The sequence below is a fragment of the Pempheris klunzingeri genome, chromosome 4 (assembly GCF_042242105.1).
Source record: "Pempheris klunzingeri isolate RE-2024b chromosome 4, fPemKlu1.hap1, whole genome shotgun sequence".
Classification (NCBI taxonomy): Eukaryota; Metazoa; Chordata; class Actinopteri; order Acropomatiformes; family Pempheridae; genus Pempheris; species Pempheris klunzingeri.
Window position 1 is genome coordinate 3642084 of NC_092015.1, and position 21880 is coordinate 3663963.

Sequence of the window (21880 nt, forward strand, 5' to 3'; positions counted from 1 at the left end):
TCTCGCTATAACAAACTTTAAAAAAAGAGCACAAATAAATCTACGTCGTTAAAAGCTAGTTTACTGTTGTATAACAAGGAGTCGTTGATTTCAGGCATTTCAGTGAATAAGCATAGATGTAAAATTGAATACAAGTTGAAAGAGACGTACTTAAGGAGGCTACCTGTGCTTCAAAATAGTTCATTCTTGCTACATTAAGCTGCTTTTACCACTACGGGGCAGATGGGAAACAGACTCAGACTCACATGTTGCCCTGCGTAGAGTCAAATATCCATCCGTCTAATTAAAAGTCCAGCATTCAACTCTACTTGTGTGTCGGGTTTCCACTGTTTGGATGTTTTTGACTGTTTGACTTCGCAGGTTAGCAACTAATTGTGTTTGTCGGCTTTTGGCTCGGGGCAGTTAGCGTCTATTTGGCTTGTCTAAGCTTGTTTGCTGAAACATTTTGAACTTGCACAGACGCATGTTTGCCAGAATACGTGCCACCTAGACCCAATACCGCCTCAGAAGTCAGAAACTTTTAAGTCTTAGTTCAAGTGAGTCGCTTTTAACTTCAATCCAAGGCCAGTTGAACGTCATCAAAACAACAACACGGACGCAGGCACACAACAAAAACTTTGGGTATTCAGGAAGCTTAAAACTACTTTCTGAACTGTCAATGAAACAAACTGATAATTGCTGAATATTGAAATGTATTGAAACTTTAGGGATGTTAACATTCAGTTATTGATTGATCCCAAATATATAAACTGACAGTGTGCAGAATCTTTGAATGGTGTACAAGATATTTTGGATTTCTTAACTTTAGTTAAGTTAGAAAACCTTTTTTTAAAAAGGTCTTTTATTCTCATAATGTGGAATCACAAAATTGGACAGCTGAAGTAAACACATTTGTGTTTTCATCATCATCATCATCATCTTTGACCTGCACATTGTAAAAGGCATAAAACATTTAAATTACTTCTTTAACAGTATAAACTTGATAGCTTAGCTCTCCTTCGTAAACCCAATGTAAAATTTACATTTTGACAAACACGTCACATCGTGATCTCTGTGCAAACAACTTTACATCCCTGTGCTTCTCTAAAGAGATTAATTTATAAAGAATTTAAAAGATATATGTATATATATAGAATGTCAATATGCTTGTTTATCTTTAGAAAATTTAGAATATAAGTAACTCCACTCTTTCCAGTGTTGTTAATTGTATTACTGTTAACTTTTGTTAACCTGTCAATGACACGGTCTGGTTTCTGGAAATACTGTAATGTCGAACCTTTCTGAAAACTGAACTGAAGTGCTGGTATTGTTTGAAATAGTCTAAAGGGATTCGTACGTTCAACAATAGACTGATTTTTAAGTTAATAGTTAATTAATAATCAGGAAACTGAATTAGTTTCTCATCTAAAAACAGGAAGGAATGATTGAATTTGAAGTGAATAGGAAGGAAAGGTTATAGTGCAACAATAGATATGTCAATATGTGACTTTCTAATCAGTCTTTGGAGACACTTGTCATTACTGGAGGCAAACGTGTTGCATTATTAAGCTGGACGACAACATTAATTTGTTATTTTGTTAAATGAGGGACAATTATCAGATTTGTAAGTTAGATTTTTGACCAAGTCTCCAGTTATGATAAGTATCTCTGATTGTCTTGAGGAGAATCCACCTGATATTGGTGATCAATACAGAGTATTGTGTGACCCTCGTCTCGTCAGGCTCTGCGTGCTGGAGCTTAGGCCTCGAATATCTGTCAAACGGCTCGGCTGAGGAGCAAAACAAAGGACACGTACATGTCTGACTTTCTGTTCCAATTATTGGGTTAAATGCAAAATTGACAAAACAGTGGTTTCCTTTCAATCTAATATTTATAGCAGGTGTCTGATGATAATCCATAACATGCAGATGGCAGTAATCTAAATTATACTGGCAGAAACACAACAATAAAAAGGAGTACAGAAACATCGTCTCCTCACCTGGATCGCGTCCTGACTCTCTCTGGCTCCAACGTTCAGCACATTCAGAGAGTTCGCCCTCTTCATCCTGAAAACAAGACAGAATAGAATCAACCCCCGATCTTTGTAAACAGGAAGAATATCAGTAACCACACAAAAAAAAAAAAGAGTCGTAAGGGAAATCTGCAGTGCTTCCACAGTCTAAAAGTACCCGTATCTATTTGTTATTTCTGGGATCTTAATATAAAATATTCAGAATTTCTTTCAAAAATATGATTCTAATCTAAACAAGAAGCTTTTTTTTTCATTGGCATCATTTGCGTGTATATATAAAAAAAACAAAACGTTCCTTTATTGAATTGGACCTGTTTTCAGCTACAGTTGGACTCTCAGTGGGGTTTTACCACCTTGTTGATAAGAGAATATTACCCAGGATTCCTCGGGGTCGCTTCCTCCATGCCGACTCCTTTCAGCTTGCGGACCAGTTTCTCGCTACTTCGGCGTATCGACTCTCTGAGTTTGGTGAAGGAGCCGCTGCGTTTCAGATTACTGAGTCCATCCTGTCCAGAGCCACCGTCCTCAGCACCAGACCAGCTGGGACGACCTTCACCTGGGAGGGAGACAGACAGACAGACAGATGGTAACAAACCAGCGTAGGAACAAACTGTGCAAAAACAAGTGCTCTGTGTTAGTGTTTCTGCATCCCAGCGTTGAACAAGTACAGACAGGATCAACAAGACTACTTCACTTCACTTTAACTATTCATGTGCACTTTAACGCTATAAACTAACTTTAAGCTACAAATGAAAAGTTTGGTGTCGACTTCACAACCTAGATTTTATTCTTTGTAGTTAAAGCAAAACTATGTAATTTTTTAGAGAAGATTTTCTCTCTTCTAAGAGAAAAGTTGAATTTATTAGAAATTAAAAACCCTCTTGCTCCAACTTTGATGATTCTTCTCTACCGGTGCTACTGTTACACTGAGTGTGCATCTCTGAAACTGAACCAGGAAGTGTATCTGTAATACAAATACAGATCATTTAAGTTTATAAATATTCTCCTTTGTGTTCAGTCTTCACTGCAGCAGTGGTTTTAGAGATCGTGAAACAGATCCCATCACAGTGATTTAAAAAATGGTGGCTGTAACTGCAAAACCAAAATCAGGTTGTGAGCTAAACGTTAAGCTTGATGGTAAGATGCATCAACTTCCCCAAGTCTCCTCACTTGAGTAAAATATGTATAATACAGCTCATGGTTGTGTACATGTGATGAACCTAAATCACCGTATCGTACCTTCTACGGATCCAAACTCCTTTTCATGTGCTCTGGTCAGGATCTCTTTGTAAAGAGCTTCAGCTTGTCTGTATTTCCCCTGTTTAAGATAGCAGGAAGCCTGAGGAAGAAGAGGAGAAGAAACAGGGACAGTGGATGAGAGCAGGAAGAGGTTTCCGTAAAAGGAAATGTTGAAAATTTGCTTTACAGTGTTTAATAAGTTCTACTTATGTGGCATAAATGAAGTAATGATGTTTATTTTATACCGTTTTAGATGTGAAATAAACACAAATGTAAAAAAAAATAAAAAGCAGAATAGAAATCAGACGTTTCCTCTCACCAGGTTGTTCTTGGTCTTGGCCACGTTGGCGTCGTCTGGTCCCAGTTTGCTCTGGTAGATGTGAAGAGCGCGTTCGTAGTACTCCTCCACCTCCTGGTACTTCCCCTGGTTCTGACACAGCAGAGCCAGGTTGTTGAGCTGCTTGGCCACATCAGGATGGTCTGTGCCCAGAACCTGAGGGGGTGTTCACACACAAAATACATCATTCGCTCCAGAGCAGTGACGGCTTCAGACGCATGAAACAACAATCCTGATGTTCAGGGTTGTGTGTGAGGGTCAGTGGAGGATGCATTCAGATTCTTATTAGTATTAAATTGTTAAAGTATCAAAGGTAAAAATATGTTGTTATGCAGGAAAATGGCTAGAATGAATGCCTATAAAATTATAAATGAGTTTTATAAAGACGTAGCCCTTAAAGCTTTGAAAAAAATATCTCAAATCCTAAATTTCAGTGGTTTTAAAGTTAAAGTAGTTTAAGTGACTGTTGGGCTAATTGTGTTGTAATAAAAATGTGTGTTTTCTCACTTTCTCTCTGATCTCCAAAGCTCTTTTACACAGCGGTTCTGCTTCCTTGTATTTCCCTCTTTTCCCATAAAGCACTGCCAGGTTGTTGAGCGTCGCTGCCACCTGCACAAACACATGATAATACAGACACATATCTGTTAAAATACATCCCGTCAATAAGGTGTCCCTCAAACACTAAACATGTCCATTTCTATCGATCTTAAGATAAATAAAAGGTGTTGATTAAAGATTAAACCACTCACAGCTGGATGGTCCATTCCAAGGGTTTTCTCCCTGATGGCCAGCGCATCGTTCAGCAGGTTGGCTGCTTCTTTGTATTTGTTCTGGTCTCTGAAGAGGAAAACTGTTCGTCACCTCAGATCAAACTTAAATAATAACTAATATTATCAGGTGGGTTTGGTAAATGAAGTTCTACCAGTTTAAATAAAGTAAAATTAGGATAGGTGTCAACAAGGTTGTGGTTAGGACTGATGAAGAAGCTGAGACACAGATTTGAGGCTCCCAACAACCTCAAATGTCTTAATAAAGTTGTAAGAACGATAGAAAAGTCTCACCTGTACACCAGCGCCAGTATATTCAGCATGGTGGCGACGTCTGGGTGTGTGTGGCCTGAGGACTTCTCCAGGTCTTCCAGAGCCTGTTGAGACATTTGAATCTATTTTGTGATATTGAGTTATATAAATTAGGGACCAGTGTGTTTGAATTTTAGCATTTCAAACCCTCTGGTGGTGAAGGAATCAGAGCTAGAGTAAAACAGTTACAAGATACTATAACCGGTTGGAGGTGGACGACGCTCTCACCTGCTTGCAGAGCGGCACTGCGACCTCGTATCGTCCCTGGGATGCGTACTGGATGACCAGGTTGTGGAGCGTTCGAAGGCGGGCGGGAATTTCGTAGCCGCCCTGCTGGGCTGCGGCGGCTGCACTGCTGTGGTGGGAGTGGGACACTGAAGGATAAAAAAATAGACAAATACAAAGAAATTTAAAGAAGAATTTGATGCAAGCGTGGACATAGACAAGGATTAAAATGAGATTAAACCAAGATTACATTTAATATATCTAGATCTAAGTACATGAATGAAATCAGATCCATTCATTTAAATAGTTTCTTGTTTAAGTATCTTTAAATCGGTGTCTGATTTCATCACAGCTTCATCCAATGTTGTGTAGCTGCAATAAAAAGTGCCATCTCTGTTTCCATGTTGTGACTCTTTACTCATTTTTCAAAAAAGAAACTGCTGTTTTACAAAAGTAACTTAATGCAAGATTAACACAAGTTCTCTGCCTGGTTTTAAAGATCAAATTTAGCTGGATAAGAGAATAATTTAATGATCATGTTTTACTCTGAAGAGATCTCTCAGGCGCCTAAAATGGATTTTCCCTGACAACTCAGTGTCACTGCACGGGATGTCGATGCTACAATTTGACACCAGAGCTTGAAATGCCTTGAAATGCATTGTGTGAAAAGTTGTTCCTCAAAATATCTTCGGCAGCAGCAACAGTATGAGTTCTGTGAAGTATGGAGATTTGTTCCAGAGCACGGAAACAGAAAGTCTTACTGTTTAACAGCTGTACATATTGATTAAAGTAGTAAATTTACACATAAACAATGTGTGTTTAGGTCACTGTAAGTCTAAAGAGGAGAAACCACAGACATTACAGGGTAGATTACAGGTAGAGACATTAAAGTCTGTGATGAACACGGCCACAAACCCCCTGTGAAGCCTTACTCTGTGACTGCTCCTCATCCTCGGCAGGAAAGAGGTCGTCCAAAGACTCCTTAGTGGAAGATGTGTCTTTGTCATCCTGAAGGGAGAAACAAACAGGATAAATGAACCCATCGTATTCTCAGCATGTACAATATAAAGAACACGTTCATTCTACTACTACCTCAACTAATCAATTCTTAAATTTAACAAATGATGAATCTATGAGTGATGTGAAACACATGGCTCACAGGCACAAACCTGCAGAGGATAACCTCCAAATTTTATTGAGCTTTTTTGTGTATTTTAGCTCCTAGCTTTGATTTTACGGCACATTCACTACATGGTTCAGTCTCAGCGCTCCCATCAACACCACTCGAGCAGCAGCTACTATTCACTGCCTGTCCAGCACCAGAGTGTAGACAGACAAAGTTAGTGGAGCATTTAGCAACTAAACAAGCAGATGTTTCCCTCAGGGGTTTTGCTAAAGTAACACATCATCAGCCATAACAGCTTAATAAAGAATCTCCATCCCTGTCTGAGCTAATCGGCTAACCGAGGGCTCCTGCAGACTCTCCCATGTTGCCAGCCAGGTTACACTCACCATCTGCGGCTCCTCCTGGTCGTATTTACGTATGGAGGACATGAACTGCAGGTGTTTGTTCTGCTCCTCCAGTGTCACCAGCTCCTGCTCCCTTTCCTGCAGCCGCTGCTGAGCACCGGCCAGCTCGTCTCTCAACCACTGGTTCTCTTGACAGAGACGACGCACCTGAGGGGGGAACAGAAGGAGGGTTAGGTGACGAGGAAGGAGAAGAGATATAGGGCAACAAAGGGAACAAGGAAAGTAAAGATGACAGGGAAAGGAAAGAAAGAAGAACAGAAACAGGGAGGAGAAAGAGGATGAAATGGAATAGTTTGAGATGAAGGAAGAGGCAGAATAAAAGAGTGAAAGTAAGTAAGAAGAGAATAACACAAAAAAAACCTTCAATTGATGCAAACTCCCCAAAAAATATGACGAAGGACAGTTTGACTGTGGGGTCAGTTGTCACCCTGTATGATTAACTTCATCAAAACCAACAAAACTTTCAGTTCAAGCTGAAGAAAACATGGAGTCAGAGAACCTCCCACCTGCAGAAACTCACCTGAGCACGCAGCTTCTGTTTCTCCGCCTCCAGTGAACCCAGGTGAGCCGACAACGCCATCATCACCTGGAGGAACCAGAGACAACTGAAACATGACGCACAAAGGAAAAAGGCCTCTAATATATAACAGACGTCAGTGTTTGTACTTTTAATGCACCTTCATCTATTTTCAATTTGTTGAGCCGACTTTAAGACAAAACGGTCCTTTTTTTTAAAAAAAAGTCAATATGTTTTATATAATTATATAATTGACAGCTTTTGATCTATTCCAGTTTATTTTTGTCTTTTTTGTGACAGAAAATACATTTTTAAAGTGAGACAATTAACTTTGAACCTTAATGTTCCTACATACATTGTATTTTTCCTGCTGGTTATAAGACTATTGATAACTGACTTATGTGTATTTTTGTAGTTTAGTAAATACTAGTTTAGCTCCTTTCTGGTGAACCTGTTAGATTAGATAGTCGTTTCTACTCCACCTCATTTGTTTTTTCTGTTTTATGTATGAATGCATGTATGTTTTGTGTGAAGTAGCTGCTGTAACAGTTTCTAGTAAATAAAGTACTCTATGTATCCATCTATCTGTTTAATTATTGATTAGGCTTATCCACATCTGTTAAGTATGAATGGTTGCAGTATGTGCAGTTACTGACATCCCAACACTTAAGAAATACCTATTCAATACTTCTTCTTACATGTGGGAATAAAATACTCCTCTGTTGGTACCTGCGCCTCGCTCAGCCCCAGCTCTATCCTCTCCAGTGACTGGCGGATGATGCCGCTCTTCTCCTGCTCCACGCTGCCGCTCTCCGAAGCCGGCCGGCTCTCCGTCGGCTCCTGCAGGCTCTCCAGCAGACTGCGGTTCTCTCCTCTTAGCGCCTCCAGCCCTGCGATCACCTGCTGCGTGCTGCACAGAATCTCCTCCGCCGAGAACATGGCTCCGACTCTGAGGTTCCTCCTCTCACGACGACTGAGCTGGAACGACACGAAGATGGACCTGCATTAGCAGGAGTAGCACAAGGAGCAGTAACAGCAGTGGTATCGTAGTAGAATATTTAAGAGCAGTAGTAGTAGTAGAAGTGGCAGCAGCAGAGATAGTAGTAGCACCAGCAGTACTACAAGCTCTACAAGTTGAGCTAGTTAGCAGCAGTAATAGCACCAATTGTTGTATCAGTAGTAGTAGTATACATTATTTATTTAATCTTTATTTAGTCTCATTGAGATTAAGATCTCTTCTACAAGAGAGACCTGAGAACAAGCAGCATTTACAAAAACACACAGAACAAGAAACTAACATGATTACACAGTAACAAGAAGTATTCAGCAGCTGCAGCAGTATATAATAGTAGCTGTTATAGTAGTAGGGTAGTATTACACTGCAGTAGTAGTTGCCATGACACTATAGTACTCAATTCAATTCAATTCAATTGTTTTATTGTCATATTCAAAGATTAAAACATTAAAGGCCCTTTCGCCTTCAATGCTGCTTCAGGTTTTAAAAAAAAAAATAGATTGATAAATAAATAAATAGAAAAACAAAGGAGATAAATACACAGCAGCTATACAAGATAAACTACATACAATTCAGGTGATGTATTGTAGTAGTAGCATCCTGTCAGTGGTACTACTAGTAGAACTAGTAGGTAGTAGCAATAGGAGTAACAGTAACTTCAGCGTTAGTAGTTGTGGTATCAGTTAAAGTACTTCAGCAGGTGTTGTGGTATACAGCAGTAGAAGTACTCATAGTAGCAGAAGCAGCAGTAGGAGTTCTACTAGCAGATTTAGTAGCTAACAGTAGTAGTAAGACTAGCGTGGACAAGACTGGGAGCCCCGGGAGGATCGTGTTTTTGACAGCACACAGCCTCTGGGCAGGTGAACGCTCCACCTGTGTCCTGGATAACGATTACGTGACCGGCAGGACAAGACTGACGACACTGTGTGTGTCAGGAACTACGATGAGGAGCAACACGGAAGCCTCCCAGGGGATCCTGTGCACGTTTGACACCTCTTTACCTCTAACTTCAGCTGCAAGTCAGAGTCACGGCGCCGGCAGAAGTTCTCTGAGGAAGACAAAAGGGTGGCGGATGACTGAACCATCAGCAGCTGAACATTAGCAAGATGGAGGCGCTGATTGTGGACTTCAGCAGGACTTAATCATTTTACTGTCACGTGTACAGATAAAAGAAAGTTTCACAATGAAATCATTGCCCTTTAGCCTTCAGTGCCACTTCAGGATTAAACAGAGATAAATATACAATAGCTATACGAGAAAAACTACGTACAGTTCTATTATTATTATTCTCATGGGCTTGTCTGGGATTTGAACCCTGGACCTCTTGCACCCAAAGTGAGAATCACACCCAAAGACCAACGAGCTGCTAAACCTCCTCTGAGCCTCGTATTCATCCAACGGGAGGACGGGACGGCTCCAAGACTTCAGCGTCTGCAAAAAGGTCGTTCTGTGGTGGCCGGCGCCACCTTGTCTACTGCTGCAAGAGAGACGCCAACACGCTCAACAGGCGGCTCAGCGGCTGGAGGAGGAGCTCAGCTGGACAGACAGAGACGAGGACGCTGCCCAAGTTAGTTTGCATCGTGAGCAACAAGGTGCTCCACCGAGCAGCACAGGAGCTCATTCCTGCTAGTGGTCAGACCAACAAGTACATTTTCTGTAACTTCCTCTTCTTTATATCTTATCAGTAACAAGAGAAGCTGTAGTAGCAGCAGGACTGAGGTGGGAGATGATTTTATATTCCAACATATGACGACTGGCATTACAGCACATATTTTACACGCAAGCCAACTTTAAACTATCCCTGCAGGTGATTCTTAAAAAGTTGGTGCATCAGTTTGGCTTAAACTCTGCTGGTGAAACACAGTCCTGGTTCTGGTTCTGGCTCCGTGCTCGCTGGTAATATGGTAAAAAAAAATCCAACATTATACACAAGACTTTGCAAAGAAAAGACAAGAAAATAAGAGAAAACAGGAGAGAAGCGGTTTGGATGTGATCGAACCAAGACCAAGAACGAAGATCAACAAAGACCACAATCACTCCAGGCTCAGGGACACCTTCATCCCTCGCACCTCACTGATCCACTTTACCTTTATACTACTTTTAATTATTAGTCTTTACCTGGTGACATATCCTCATATACATGCAGTACACACTGTTTAAACCTGAATGTGTCTCAGTATACATTAACAGCAGGGTCCAAAAGTCTGAGACCACATTGAATATCTCTAATATTTTCACATTAACCTGAAAAGAAATCTGGAAGTTTGAGGATTCAGAAACATTTAATGTACAATAAAGGAGAAATATTTAAGATTCTGCACTATTTCTAGCAATCAAATATGAGGAAATTAGCAGCTCAACTACTTTGTACTGAGGCTCAGATTTCCTTGAGTTGTTTCCTTCCATTGAAGCAGCGTTCAGATGGATTTGATCTACTTCCCCTGTTTGTACAAAGGAGTTAAGTTGGTCAGTGCTAATTTTGCTTATTATTTAGAATAATACATATTTGAAAATATACAATAATACATATTTGATTGCTAGAAACAGTGCAGAATCTTAAATAGTTCATTTTATATAACGTTTCACATGTAAATAACGTTTCTGAATCCTATAACTCGATGTTTTTCCGAGAGATTTTCAAAGTGGTCTCAGACTTTTGGACCCCAATATTTAATCACTTCCTATTTACAGTCTGTTTAACCATCAGAGGAAATATACAGCTCTGCTGCACACCTGCCGCCCGCAGCACTGTGCTGAGATCAGGAAGCGATAAAGACGTTCAAGACGAAATTCAACAGTTTGAGGGAGTTTCTAATATTCACTGACAAGAACGTGGTGAAGAAAAGACAAACTGTCAGCATCTCTCTGAAACACGAAAACACACACGATGGTTTTCAGTTTCCTCTTTTCTGAGAGGAGAAGTGGGCACATGGAACTAAATACAAGTATTACAGTACATGCATATCATGCAGTACGTACAGATTATAATCCAAACTGTTTTCTTGGTTTTATTCTGACACAAACAGCCTGAAAAGTAACTAAATGCTGAATGTTGTACTGAACTGCTTTTCAGAGGGAAATATTAGACTTTCTTCCTTTACTACATTTATTTACCTGCTGTACTTTGATTTTTAAACACAAAACATGATCAGCTTATTAGAAATAAAGCTTTGTTACAGTTTAAAAGCCCCACATATCCTCTCAGGTGTATTAACTTCCTTGCCCTGCAGCAGCCCCTAAAGTTATGTTCAAGTACAAATTATTATCTTGTGTGCAAAATTACATACATATACAACCTTTCAGGACCATGAAGGCTCCGTAATATTCACTCTGAAAAGGGCCATTATATATATATACACACACATTATATTATATATATATACTTTTACTTAAGGAACATTTCCAATAACAAAGTGCTTCTACAGAGTAGTTTTGTTATTTTTCTGTATATAAAATAACCTGAGTACTTCTTTACCACTGGCCACATAACACCATGTCCAAACATTCACACCAACACAACCAAATATACTAAATCAGACAAAATCCATCTGTGTGTGCATCCATACAAATGGAGAAAAGCTGTTTTCCTTAAATAATAGAACAATAAACACAATGTTTAGTCTCTTTTCCAGTCTTTACAGGCAACTAAGGAGAACAATAAGCATTAAAACAGGTGATAAAACTCATGGTGGGGTTTGTTCCCAGCCTTCCTCAGTCTCAGATGAAGCACCTTAGTGCAGATTTAAACCCAAAACAAACCTCTCAGCTGATTTAATGTCGACTGCGTCACATTTGGAGACATTTCTGTTCGTTTTTTTGTGTCTCAAATTGAAAGTGGTTGTGTGAAAGCGTCTCAAACGCACCATCAACAGTTCCCCTGCAGCTGATCACAAACTCGCTGCAAACACTCAGCAGACAAAACACGCAGCTTCATTTCAGATCAACACAAAGTTATTTATAGCCTACCTGCTAAGTCCAGGCTCCGGCGGCGTGGCTGCGTCTTTTTATCCACTGTGAGCTGCTGTTTCTGTCTTTATGTGGCCAGCTGGGTCGGTCACGTGCAGCGGGACATTTCTGCTCACGGAATATTTCGGTTTTATTGAATGTTAAACAGGCGGGACGGTGAAAACTGGAGGCTGAAGATGATTCACCTGCTGCCTCCGCCGCTCTCGGCTCCTCCTGTCATCATCATCATCATCATCCACGGAGCGTCAAACTGGCGCCAGCAACACACTCCACATCCGGTTTTTCTCTTCAACGTAAAAGCCTCATTATTAGACATTTACTATTATCTCTGAAAACGACTCTAATCATTATAGATGATAAATGTTTTTAATTCCAGGAATGGTCAACATGCATGTATTTTAATTTAAACTTTATATGCAGCTTGATCAGACACTATGAAGACAGCTACAAATAATAAAAATAGTTCCTACAAAATCACAGCGCTTTTATTCTGAAGGCAAAGTCTCCTAACTTCCTGTGTTAGTGCGGTTATGTGTGTATGTGGCTTGACGGATCTGAGGAGCTTACCTGATCCCTTATTTCCCACCATGCACCGCGGCACCGCGGCTGGACGTGACGTCCTGCTCGGGACGAGGCCGCCTGTCTGCCGGGGAGATGAACTACCAGCAGGGGGAGGACCGATTATTAATGATTATTAGTGATCGATGGATCAGTGATCAGTCATTATCAATGACAGATTATCAATGATAGATTGTCAGTGATTGATTAATAGTGACAGACTATTAATGATAGATTATTAAAGACAGATTATTAATATTTGATTATCAGATAGATTATTAAAGACATATTAATATTTGATTATTAATTACATCTTGTCAGTGATTGATTAATAATGATAGATTATTAATGATAGATTATTAAAGACAGAGTATTAATATTTTATCATGAATTATATCTTGTCAGTGATTGATTAGTAATGATAGATTATTAATGATAGATTATTAAAAACAGATTATTAATATTTATTATGAATTATATCTTGTCAGTGATTGATTAGTAATGATATTAATGGAGGATAATTAATGATAGACTATTGATGTTAATGATAGATTATCAATGAAAGATTGTTAATGATATATTCTTATTGACAGATTATCAATGATATGTTAGCAATGACAGATTATTAATGCCAAATTATTAATGACAGATTATCAATCAATCAGTCAATCAATCTTTATTTTATATAGCGCCAATTCATAACAGCACATGTTAGAAATTGTTCCTCTAATAGGCCAAACAGACCTCATTACATTCGTTTACAGATTACATCTAATAATCTCAATAGATTATAATGGATATTAACAGATGTTATTAGATTAAATTCCTGTGTTTCCTCTGTTGTTCTCTTCAGGCCTTTGTTTTCAGTATAATCACGTGTGTCACCCCCCTGATGAGGGATGTTTTACTGCTGTTCTTAAATAAAATATTACCAAACATTATTAAAAGAATATTACTGGCTCCCCTTATTTCCTCGTGCCGCAGATTAGCGTGTTCAGATTAACTGGGTGACCCGGAGGTCACAGTGTGGAGGCAGCATTAGTCTTAATGTCACATTAGCTCAAACTGTGGTGGAACGAGGCTTTAGATTAGAAAAACAATCAACTGAAATACATTAAGACTTCATTACAGCAGATTTGAGTGGGAGCCAATGGGCCGAGGCTCAGCGGCTTAAAGTGACTTTAGATAAAGAACTGTATGTTTTTGTGCTGTAAAGATTTTAGACTGAATAAAAAGTGCACTGAACAAAATTAAAACAGGAAACAATCAAAGAAAGCAAACAGATTTAAAGTGCTTTTCTAGTTTTACTGTATTTTAATGAAGCGTTATTGTAGCTTGTGTGTGCAGTGCAGCGGCGTTATGAAGGAAAAATAAATAAATAAAAACAAATATTAGACTGGATTTGATGCAACTCAGTACATTTACTGTGCTTAAATTCAATTTTGAGGTATTTTGCTTGAGAATTTTAATTTTATTCCACTTAATGTTTCACCTCTTCGACATTTATCTGACAGCTTGAGTCACTTTTCAGGTTAAAAGTCTGCAAACAAGTTCATAAAAATGTGTTTGAGATTTAACTACCCGACAATACATAGTCTACCACAATATTAAAGATCTGTTCCCATATCAATGCATCAATAGTAAATCAATTTTACTATATTAATAATATTAGAATGGTGATTTCAGCTGTAGGACGAGTACTTTAACTTGTGATACATTGTGAGCTGTATATTAGGAAGGACTTATACTTGCAATATGGTGTTTTTATTAAGTATCACTGTCACTTTTACTAAATAAATGATCCTCTACCACCTGATTTGAGTGGTGGATACTCAGTATTAGACTTTAATCAAAGGGTCAAAGGTGCAAAAACAACCAGGTTGTCCCCATTTTAAACTGAGATCCATGATTTTACAGTAGGAACTTTAAATCTGTGCCTGCTGAAGCACCGTCTTGCTGTGATTTCTTGTTCGTTAGAGTTTCTGTTGCTGAAGTTTAAGTTTCTGTAGATGGCGCCGTTTCCTTTATCCATCCAGCTACAGGGCTAGCATGCTATTATTTATGTATCTACACTGAATTTGTGTTTTTTCCCCTTTCTAGTTTTATTCTTTACAGCGTTTAAAGTTATCTATCTGTACCGCTCATGCTAATGACAATAGTTACACTAAAATTAGACTTTCCAAAACCTAAAAGAGAAGATAAGATATTTCTTTATTAGTCCCAATTGTTTGCAATGTCACAACAGACAGGAGGAGATATAAAAAATATGCACAGCTACGGTAGAGGAAGTATAGAAATAGAAGCAATAAAGTATACATGCAGGGGGAGACATTATAAAACACATTCGTGCAGGTTGGAGGAACGTCACAAAAACTCAGGTCCACTTTAAAATCAGATTCACACAGAGAGAAAAAGAGTCTGAGCAGCCCAGCAAACAGGAACTATAACCTCTGTGTGTGTGTGTGTGTGTGTGTCAGTTATATGAGCTGGGTGACGGACGGCTCAGCTGTCAGGTGGGCAGAGCAGCACCAGTGTGGGCGTGCAGGCCGGGCGCGGCCATATAAGGTCACTGCTCCCTGGGGAAGCTCCTCCAGGCCTCCTGCCAGCAGCCCTCCAATACCTGGCGCCCACCACGTGTCCACCTCGAGGGGCAGGACCGGTGTCGGGATCAGGGGGTCGAGCCAGGCTCCCAAATGATCAGTGACGTTTAAAACCTGAAGTTTGAAAATGTTGTCATCCAAATCAGAGTAGCTTGAATCTGAATCAGTGAATCAGTTTTACTTGTCTTGTGACTTGTTGATCTTTCATTTCATTTTCCTTTTTAATAAGGAATTAAAACAAACATTAAGCTTTACTGTGCTTCTATCTTCAATAGTTTAATTGTATATTAATTAACTGTACATTTATTATTGTCAGATAAATAAATCTACAGCCCCTCGAGTCACCTCACTTTGCAGCGTGAACACACAATTCTACTTTTTTCATTAAACAAAACAAGTCTAAACACAATAAAACAGCTGTTGTTAGTTGACAGTTTTAGATGCTACAACAAAAGTCTTTGGGTCCTGAGTCCCAGTAAGAAGCCAAACACAGGAGTTTGTTACACAGCGTTAAACAGTTTAATACATTAACTACAGCCTGTCTGTCCTGTGCAAACAACAGCAGACAAGTGCTGCAGACTTAAAACACATTTTTCCATTAATGACGGACGTAATTCAAAATGTAAAGAGTCACTTACAGTCATCATAACGCACCGGAGGGCTGCTGAAACAATCAGCCCTGATTACACTCAGCTCACAGCTGAGGCAGTGGAGGTTATTAGAGGCAAGGGAAGGGAAGGGAGAGGAGGATTATGGGTAAGTGAGTTTTTAAGTGAGTAAATAAATAAAACAAACCTAGGAACGGTTCCTCTGTCACATCTGCTCACCTGGACGTGTGAGATGAAATGTGTCAGTGTATGAATCCTTGGTTGATAAAGTCCAGCATGAGAGACGACAGGAAGAAGAAGAGGAAGAGGAAGAAGAGGAAGATGAAGATGACTTTATTGATAGATTGATCCTAACATTAACCAGCTTCAACACAAACATTAGAGTCCTGATATTCTTTCAGGACAGAGAACCAAGTATTTCACGAGTGGAGAAACTGTATGTGGATGTGTGTATCAGTTCTGTGGGTGAATATCAATCAATCAATCTTTATTTATATAGCGCCAATTCACAACAGCTTTATCTCTAGACGCTTTACATAAAGAGCAGGTCTAGATCAAACTCTTTAATTATCCTATAATGATAATTCAATATGTAATTATCCAATATGCAGTATATACATACAGGTAGAGCTGATCATTTTAGAAATGGATCAATTCTGCTGCTGTAACACTAGTCTGGTACCAAAACAATACTTCACACTGAAGAATACAAACATGTTTCTCTACAAAACTAGAAAAAACCCAAACATTTTGCAACATAAATTTGATTAAAATATAATAAAATACTGTGAAAATTTGGTAGAATTCTGATTTAAAACAGGAACTATCTGACAGATGTTACTTTAGTAAAAGTAATAATAAAAAAAAAACTGATTTGGTGACTCCAGATTATATTTTGAAAGTAAAATCTGCAAAATAACTACAAACTTCAATTGTCAGACTTGTATAAGACACAATATGTCCATCTGAAATGGAGTGAAGTATGAATGTGTTTTAATCTGATCTTGTTTTGTTAGTTAAGCACTTCAGCTGCATCTTTGCGTGAAAGGTGCTAAACTATATATATTATAGAGCTATAATAATAATAATAATAATGATAATAATAACTGAATCTGTGCAGCGTCAGCACGTTTCCCATAAAGTCCCCGACCTCTGACCTCACTGCAGAAAATAGAAACCACTTTATTTGTTCATCTGTTGCAGTGAAAATATTTGTATTTTATTCCCTGTATATTTTTGTAGCTGGGGTCCATCGTACACAACACACAGCAGAATTAATCACTGGACTCAACTATTTATTTATTTATTATCTTAATGACTTGATTTCTTAATTATAGGTTTTATTTCCTTAACTGGGTCCTGATGAACATTTTCTTGGTATGTTTTTTTTGTTAAATATCAACTCTTCTGTAATAATGATAAGTGGAGTTCTTTCACTTGTCTAGACTGAAGGCCGGAGGGACAAAAACTGCTGTAAAGTAAAGTCTCGTGAATGAAAAGTTAAGCTTCGCTAAATCAGTTCAGCCTCTTAAATCTCCTCATAAACCCCACTGACCTTTACAATAACTGTTAAGTCTTTGTTCTTTAGCACAGCATTATCAACTCATTAACTATTGACTCGATTTAATGTAGACTAATGTTCAGAATCCTTTCATTTTATTTTCTGAAAAAATATTTTCATCGTTAATTTAAAACATTTAATTTGTGATTTCTAATCATGCACTCACAGAGTTTTCTCTCTAACACAGTTGTGCATTACTGTGTCAGCTAAAGTTAATCTTTTTTCCACACACACACACACACACACACACACACACACCAGACTAATGAAATCATCCTGATAGAATATGACACAGTTTCACAGTTGGAGAGCCCGTCCCACTCTGGGGACACATTAATTAGCAGCACTGCCTATTAGTACACTAAAAATACCACCAGCATCATGACTTATTTATCTAACAACCCAATTTAAATTACCACACAACACACTAAAGATCAGATCCTACATTCAATTGATTTCTGAGGTGTGTGTGTGTGTGTGTGTGTGTGTGTGTGTGTGTGATTTGGGTTAGAAGCTGCTAAGCACAGAGAATGAATGCAATGCTGAGATGATACAGGCAGTGGGATTTCACACAAATACTGGCAATACAACACTGCTGCTGTCACCCAACAGACAGTCGACAGCGGAGAGGAATGATGGTACGCTCTGCAGTCGGATGTGTGTGTGGGTGTGTGGGTGTGTGTGGGTGTGTGTGCAAAGACATGCACATGGACAAGCACAAAAAAAGAACACAGGTGTGCATGGTAGACATAACTGCATACAGACACATGCATGATCAAAAACATATGCAGCAAACACACACACACACAGTAAAACCATATGTCTGGTATCACATGGCACAAAAAAACAAAGAAGCAAAAGCTGAACAGACATAATTTACATGATTTAAGAAACCTGTACAATGATTTTATTTTATTTTATTTCAATAGAACTCCTACTAGAACTCTTGTGTGTGTAAATAATGTTAATAAAGTTAATCCCAGGTGTGATGTGTATGTTCTCCACTGCTGCTCAAGGATTAAACCCCAGCTCTTCTGTCTTCTTTTCATCCGTCCTGCTGCTTCAGTGAGAAAATACAAGTTTTTTTGTCAACCTGGTTCAAGTGAAGTCGGCTGAACAGATGAATGGACGGAGGGATGGACGGAGGGACAGACAGACTGACAGCTGAGTCGATGCAATTCAATCGGGAGAACTGGTATTGGAGATCGGGGGACCTGGTGAGGCGATACTAAAGATAGAAATCCACGGTTCACCCCCTCCCCCCCTCACCCCCATGTTTGCCTCCCCTCTCCCAAGTCACTCAGGCGGCTCATATTTCAATATAAGCTTCACAAAATGCTCACAGAAATCACAGAAATTCAAAGTATCATCTGAAAATATAGAGAAATGAGTTCATCTAAAACACAGGGTAATGCTGCTTGGTGCAGACGGGTGAATAATCAATAGTGTGATTCCCTCAGGCCTTTCAGCGCCCACACACACAACATATCCAATATTAATCACAGCTATGAGAATGCAACACATTAAGCTGTGCAGCCTGTGATGATCTGTCATCTAACTAATGTTACTGCCCCTATTTATATTTGAATAAATCCCTCCGATTTGTGTCCATTGTTTTGTACTTACGATATCATCTTACCGTTGACTATGAAGGTGAAAAGTTACAGAGATAAATGGTGAGCATCACCACACACCCTGTTAGCAGAGAGTGACGCCAAGAACGATCCCCACTATCAAAAACAACCACAGAAGTCTTTCTGGGACGTAAACAAAGTCAAATCTTCACAGTAGAGTGGAGCAACACAGCACATTGGTGCAGATATTCAAACTGAGGTGATAATCTGAGTTGGTTCTCTTCTTTTTGAGAGTGAGGTTTGAAACGTCCAAACCTTTTTAAAAAGGTCAGGTCAACTGGAAATCTGTCTGAATGGGGGCAGCCTCTCCCCAAACTGCCACCCTCCCTCCCGGCTAAATTGTTTGGTCCCCAGGTTGAATTGGTTGTATAGCAACTACACTTTCATTGGCAACATGCTTTTTGCCACACAGATCGTTTTTTATAGGAAGCAAAGGTTCATAATAAATAAACCTGCATGCTTACATTCACGGTCATGTTTTTCTACAGTATGTGTACCTGGTAAACTAAGCATGTTAAATATGTTTTTATGTTTATTCCACACATTCTTCTTCCTTGTCAAAACCTTGCACCTACATTACCCACAATGCTACTCAACCGCTGACAGTCAGGTCAGTGGTTCTGGTGTGCGACACTAGTCTGCAGCAGAGATGAGCAGCGGGCCAGTGAGATCTGGCTAGTCCACTTCTTTCTAATGCCACAAAAACTATTTAATTTACAATTAATTTCATTTTCAAACGTGTAGTGTTTAGCCCCAACCGACTGACTCAAATGAGGTCACTTGAGTCAGCGTATTTCACTCAGCTCCCTCTGGTCTAGTCTGTGTCCTCCACAACATATTTGGCAAGGCGAATCAGTATTAGACCAGAGTACCATAGAACTATAATTCCTAGGAGGTGAAACAAAGAAAACAATCTGCACAAAAACGGAAACATCTCCATCAGCTTTGATTTGCTGCGTGTTACATGCAAACCGAACACAAACACTCTCATCTCATTGGCCAAAACACCGACACTCCTTCTCATTCAGCCTCGCTCATTCCATTCCAGCACTTTTCACCGTGTGACAGACTTAACATGCGCACACTGACAGAGTCGCCTTACAGATTCCTGCGTCTATTCGTGGGCTCCTCAGACTGTTAACATGAGTTTTTCCTGCTCTGGCTCACGACCTGTGTGTCTGAAACAGATTGCCCAGGTCAAAACACAGGAATCCAAAGAACGTGCGAGAGCTGCTGCTGCTTCCTGAAATCGGCAATCTCTTCCATTAGAGAATCAGCTCCCGTTGAGTTTAGGAAGATGTGTCTTTATATGTGGCGCTAAGAGGTGACTTTCAATTAGTTTAAGTTTAAAAAGTTGATGTCTTTGAAAGACAACGTCACGACGAACACAGACAAAAAACACGATAAACTAAAATTTAGGAAAAGACCACACCTTGATTCATTCCTTTACACTGTTCCACCTTAGTACAGGGACCACAAAGACAAACAACAGCTATAAGGTGCTGGATGATGTACATAGAAACATCACAATGTGCGTCAGTGAAGGACATCATAGGCCAAGACTGCCATTTGTTCCTGGCAACAGTCATGTGTGAATGTGTGAATGCATGTAACCCTTAAGCGCTCCCTAGGGCCTTTGCTGTGAATAAGAATCTGCTATCAGACTGCACGCAGCCCGGAAAGGTTAATAAGATACCATATATATATGTGTGTGTGTGTGTGTGTGTGTGTGTATGTGGGTGGGTATCAAAAATATTCTGTATGTACGTTTGCTTCCCCAAAATGCAGAAATGCATGAATACATACATACATTTGTAAATGCACAAATGTTACAATCTCCGGCAAACAATTTCCTCTCATCCTGCAGCCTCATATGAATCAGAACTACTTTACATCTTTTCTAACAAAAAATCAGAAGTCACATCAGAAAACAAGCACACAAGAAATATTCCATTCAATTGTGTGTCATTTGATGTGCACTGGGCTTATAAAAGTATTCCACCGTCTGATTCTTTCACACTCTGATCATTAGATTCAGATAGAATCATTATAAATGATTCACACAATCCCGGTTACATAACTGTCCTTGGTGCCTGTTTCTGCAGGGCAGCTGCAGGGCTCTGGGGCTCTGGGTGTGTGGTGGGGTGAGGGGAAGGAGGGGTGATATGGGTGTGTGTGTGTGTGTGTGTGGGGAGTACTGGGGATAGAATGACAGTCTAAACTGGGATACTGGATCTGTGCCACGGTGGCATACAAGCAACAGAAGTACCGGGTCTGAATGGGCAGAAGACACACACACAGCACATATCACACGTCAGTCAGAGTGACCTTTGAGTTTTATTGAGGCTGGTTTTTGTGCAAAAGGATCTATCGGAGGGTAAAATGATGCATACAAGTGTAAAATAGAGTTTATACAACTTTTTAGGCTGCTACAGGTCCTTGTAGATGTAATTCTCAGCTACTGCTACGGTGTCATACAAGAAATGTACAAATCTCTTCAAGATAAAGTTTAAACAGGCATCATTTTATTTTTCTTTGATACATGGTTTTACTCTATAGTGATCACCAACTGGATTTTATAGTTTTATAGCTCACGAATTAAATGTTTAAGTGCATACGGTCGCGTAAATCTCTGACAAGTCATTGCTGTAACTTATTGTTGCAGTAATGGTGTGTTTATGGTTGAGCAACATGCAGCAATATGGAGAAAGACTAATTTGGAAAGTCATGTCTGTGGATGGTCTGGCTACAGCTGTGAAACTGGAGCCTGGGCGTTAATTTAGAGCAAAGGAGCTGAGACTCAGAGTGACCCTCTAAATCCCTGCACTCGTGAACACAACTGTTCATCTGTATATTTGCAGTTACGAAAGCAAGCTGAACATATACACACCTGTAGTATGTGTGCTGTGTCATTTCTGCATCAAAAATGCAGCTCCTGTACGTTATACAAATAATAAAGACACCACAAGCTATTGATTCGGCAACTATATGACATATCTT

The 21880-nt window shown here is 39.4% G+C and overlaps 1 protein-coding gene across 1 annotated transcript; it reads right to left on the reverse strand.

The window, feature by feature from the left end:
* Positions 1–1434: 1434 nt before the first annotated feature.
* klc3 (kinesin light chain 3) lies at positions 1435–11977 on the reverse strand. The gene is made up of 14 exons (XM_070828795.1): positions 11920–11977; positions 7668–7916; positions 6942–7007; positions 6404–6568; positions 5824–5899; positions 4895–5040; positions 4649–4731; positions 4337–4424; positions 4095–4196; positions 3570–3743; positions 3251–3350; positions 2387–2567; positions 1979–2045; positions 1435–1768 (listed from the first exon to the last, which is right to left on the reverse strand). Exons 2-14 carry the CDS (start codon positions 7875–7877, stop codon positions 1685–1687), a joined length of 1542 nt encoding a protein of 513 aa, XP_070684896.1. The 5' UTR covers positions 7878–7916; positions 11920–11977; the 3' UTR covers positions 1435–1684.
* Positions 11978–21880: the final 9903 nt, after the last annotated feature.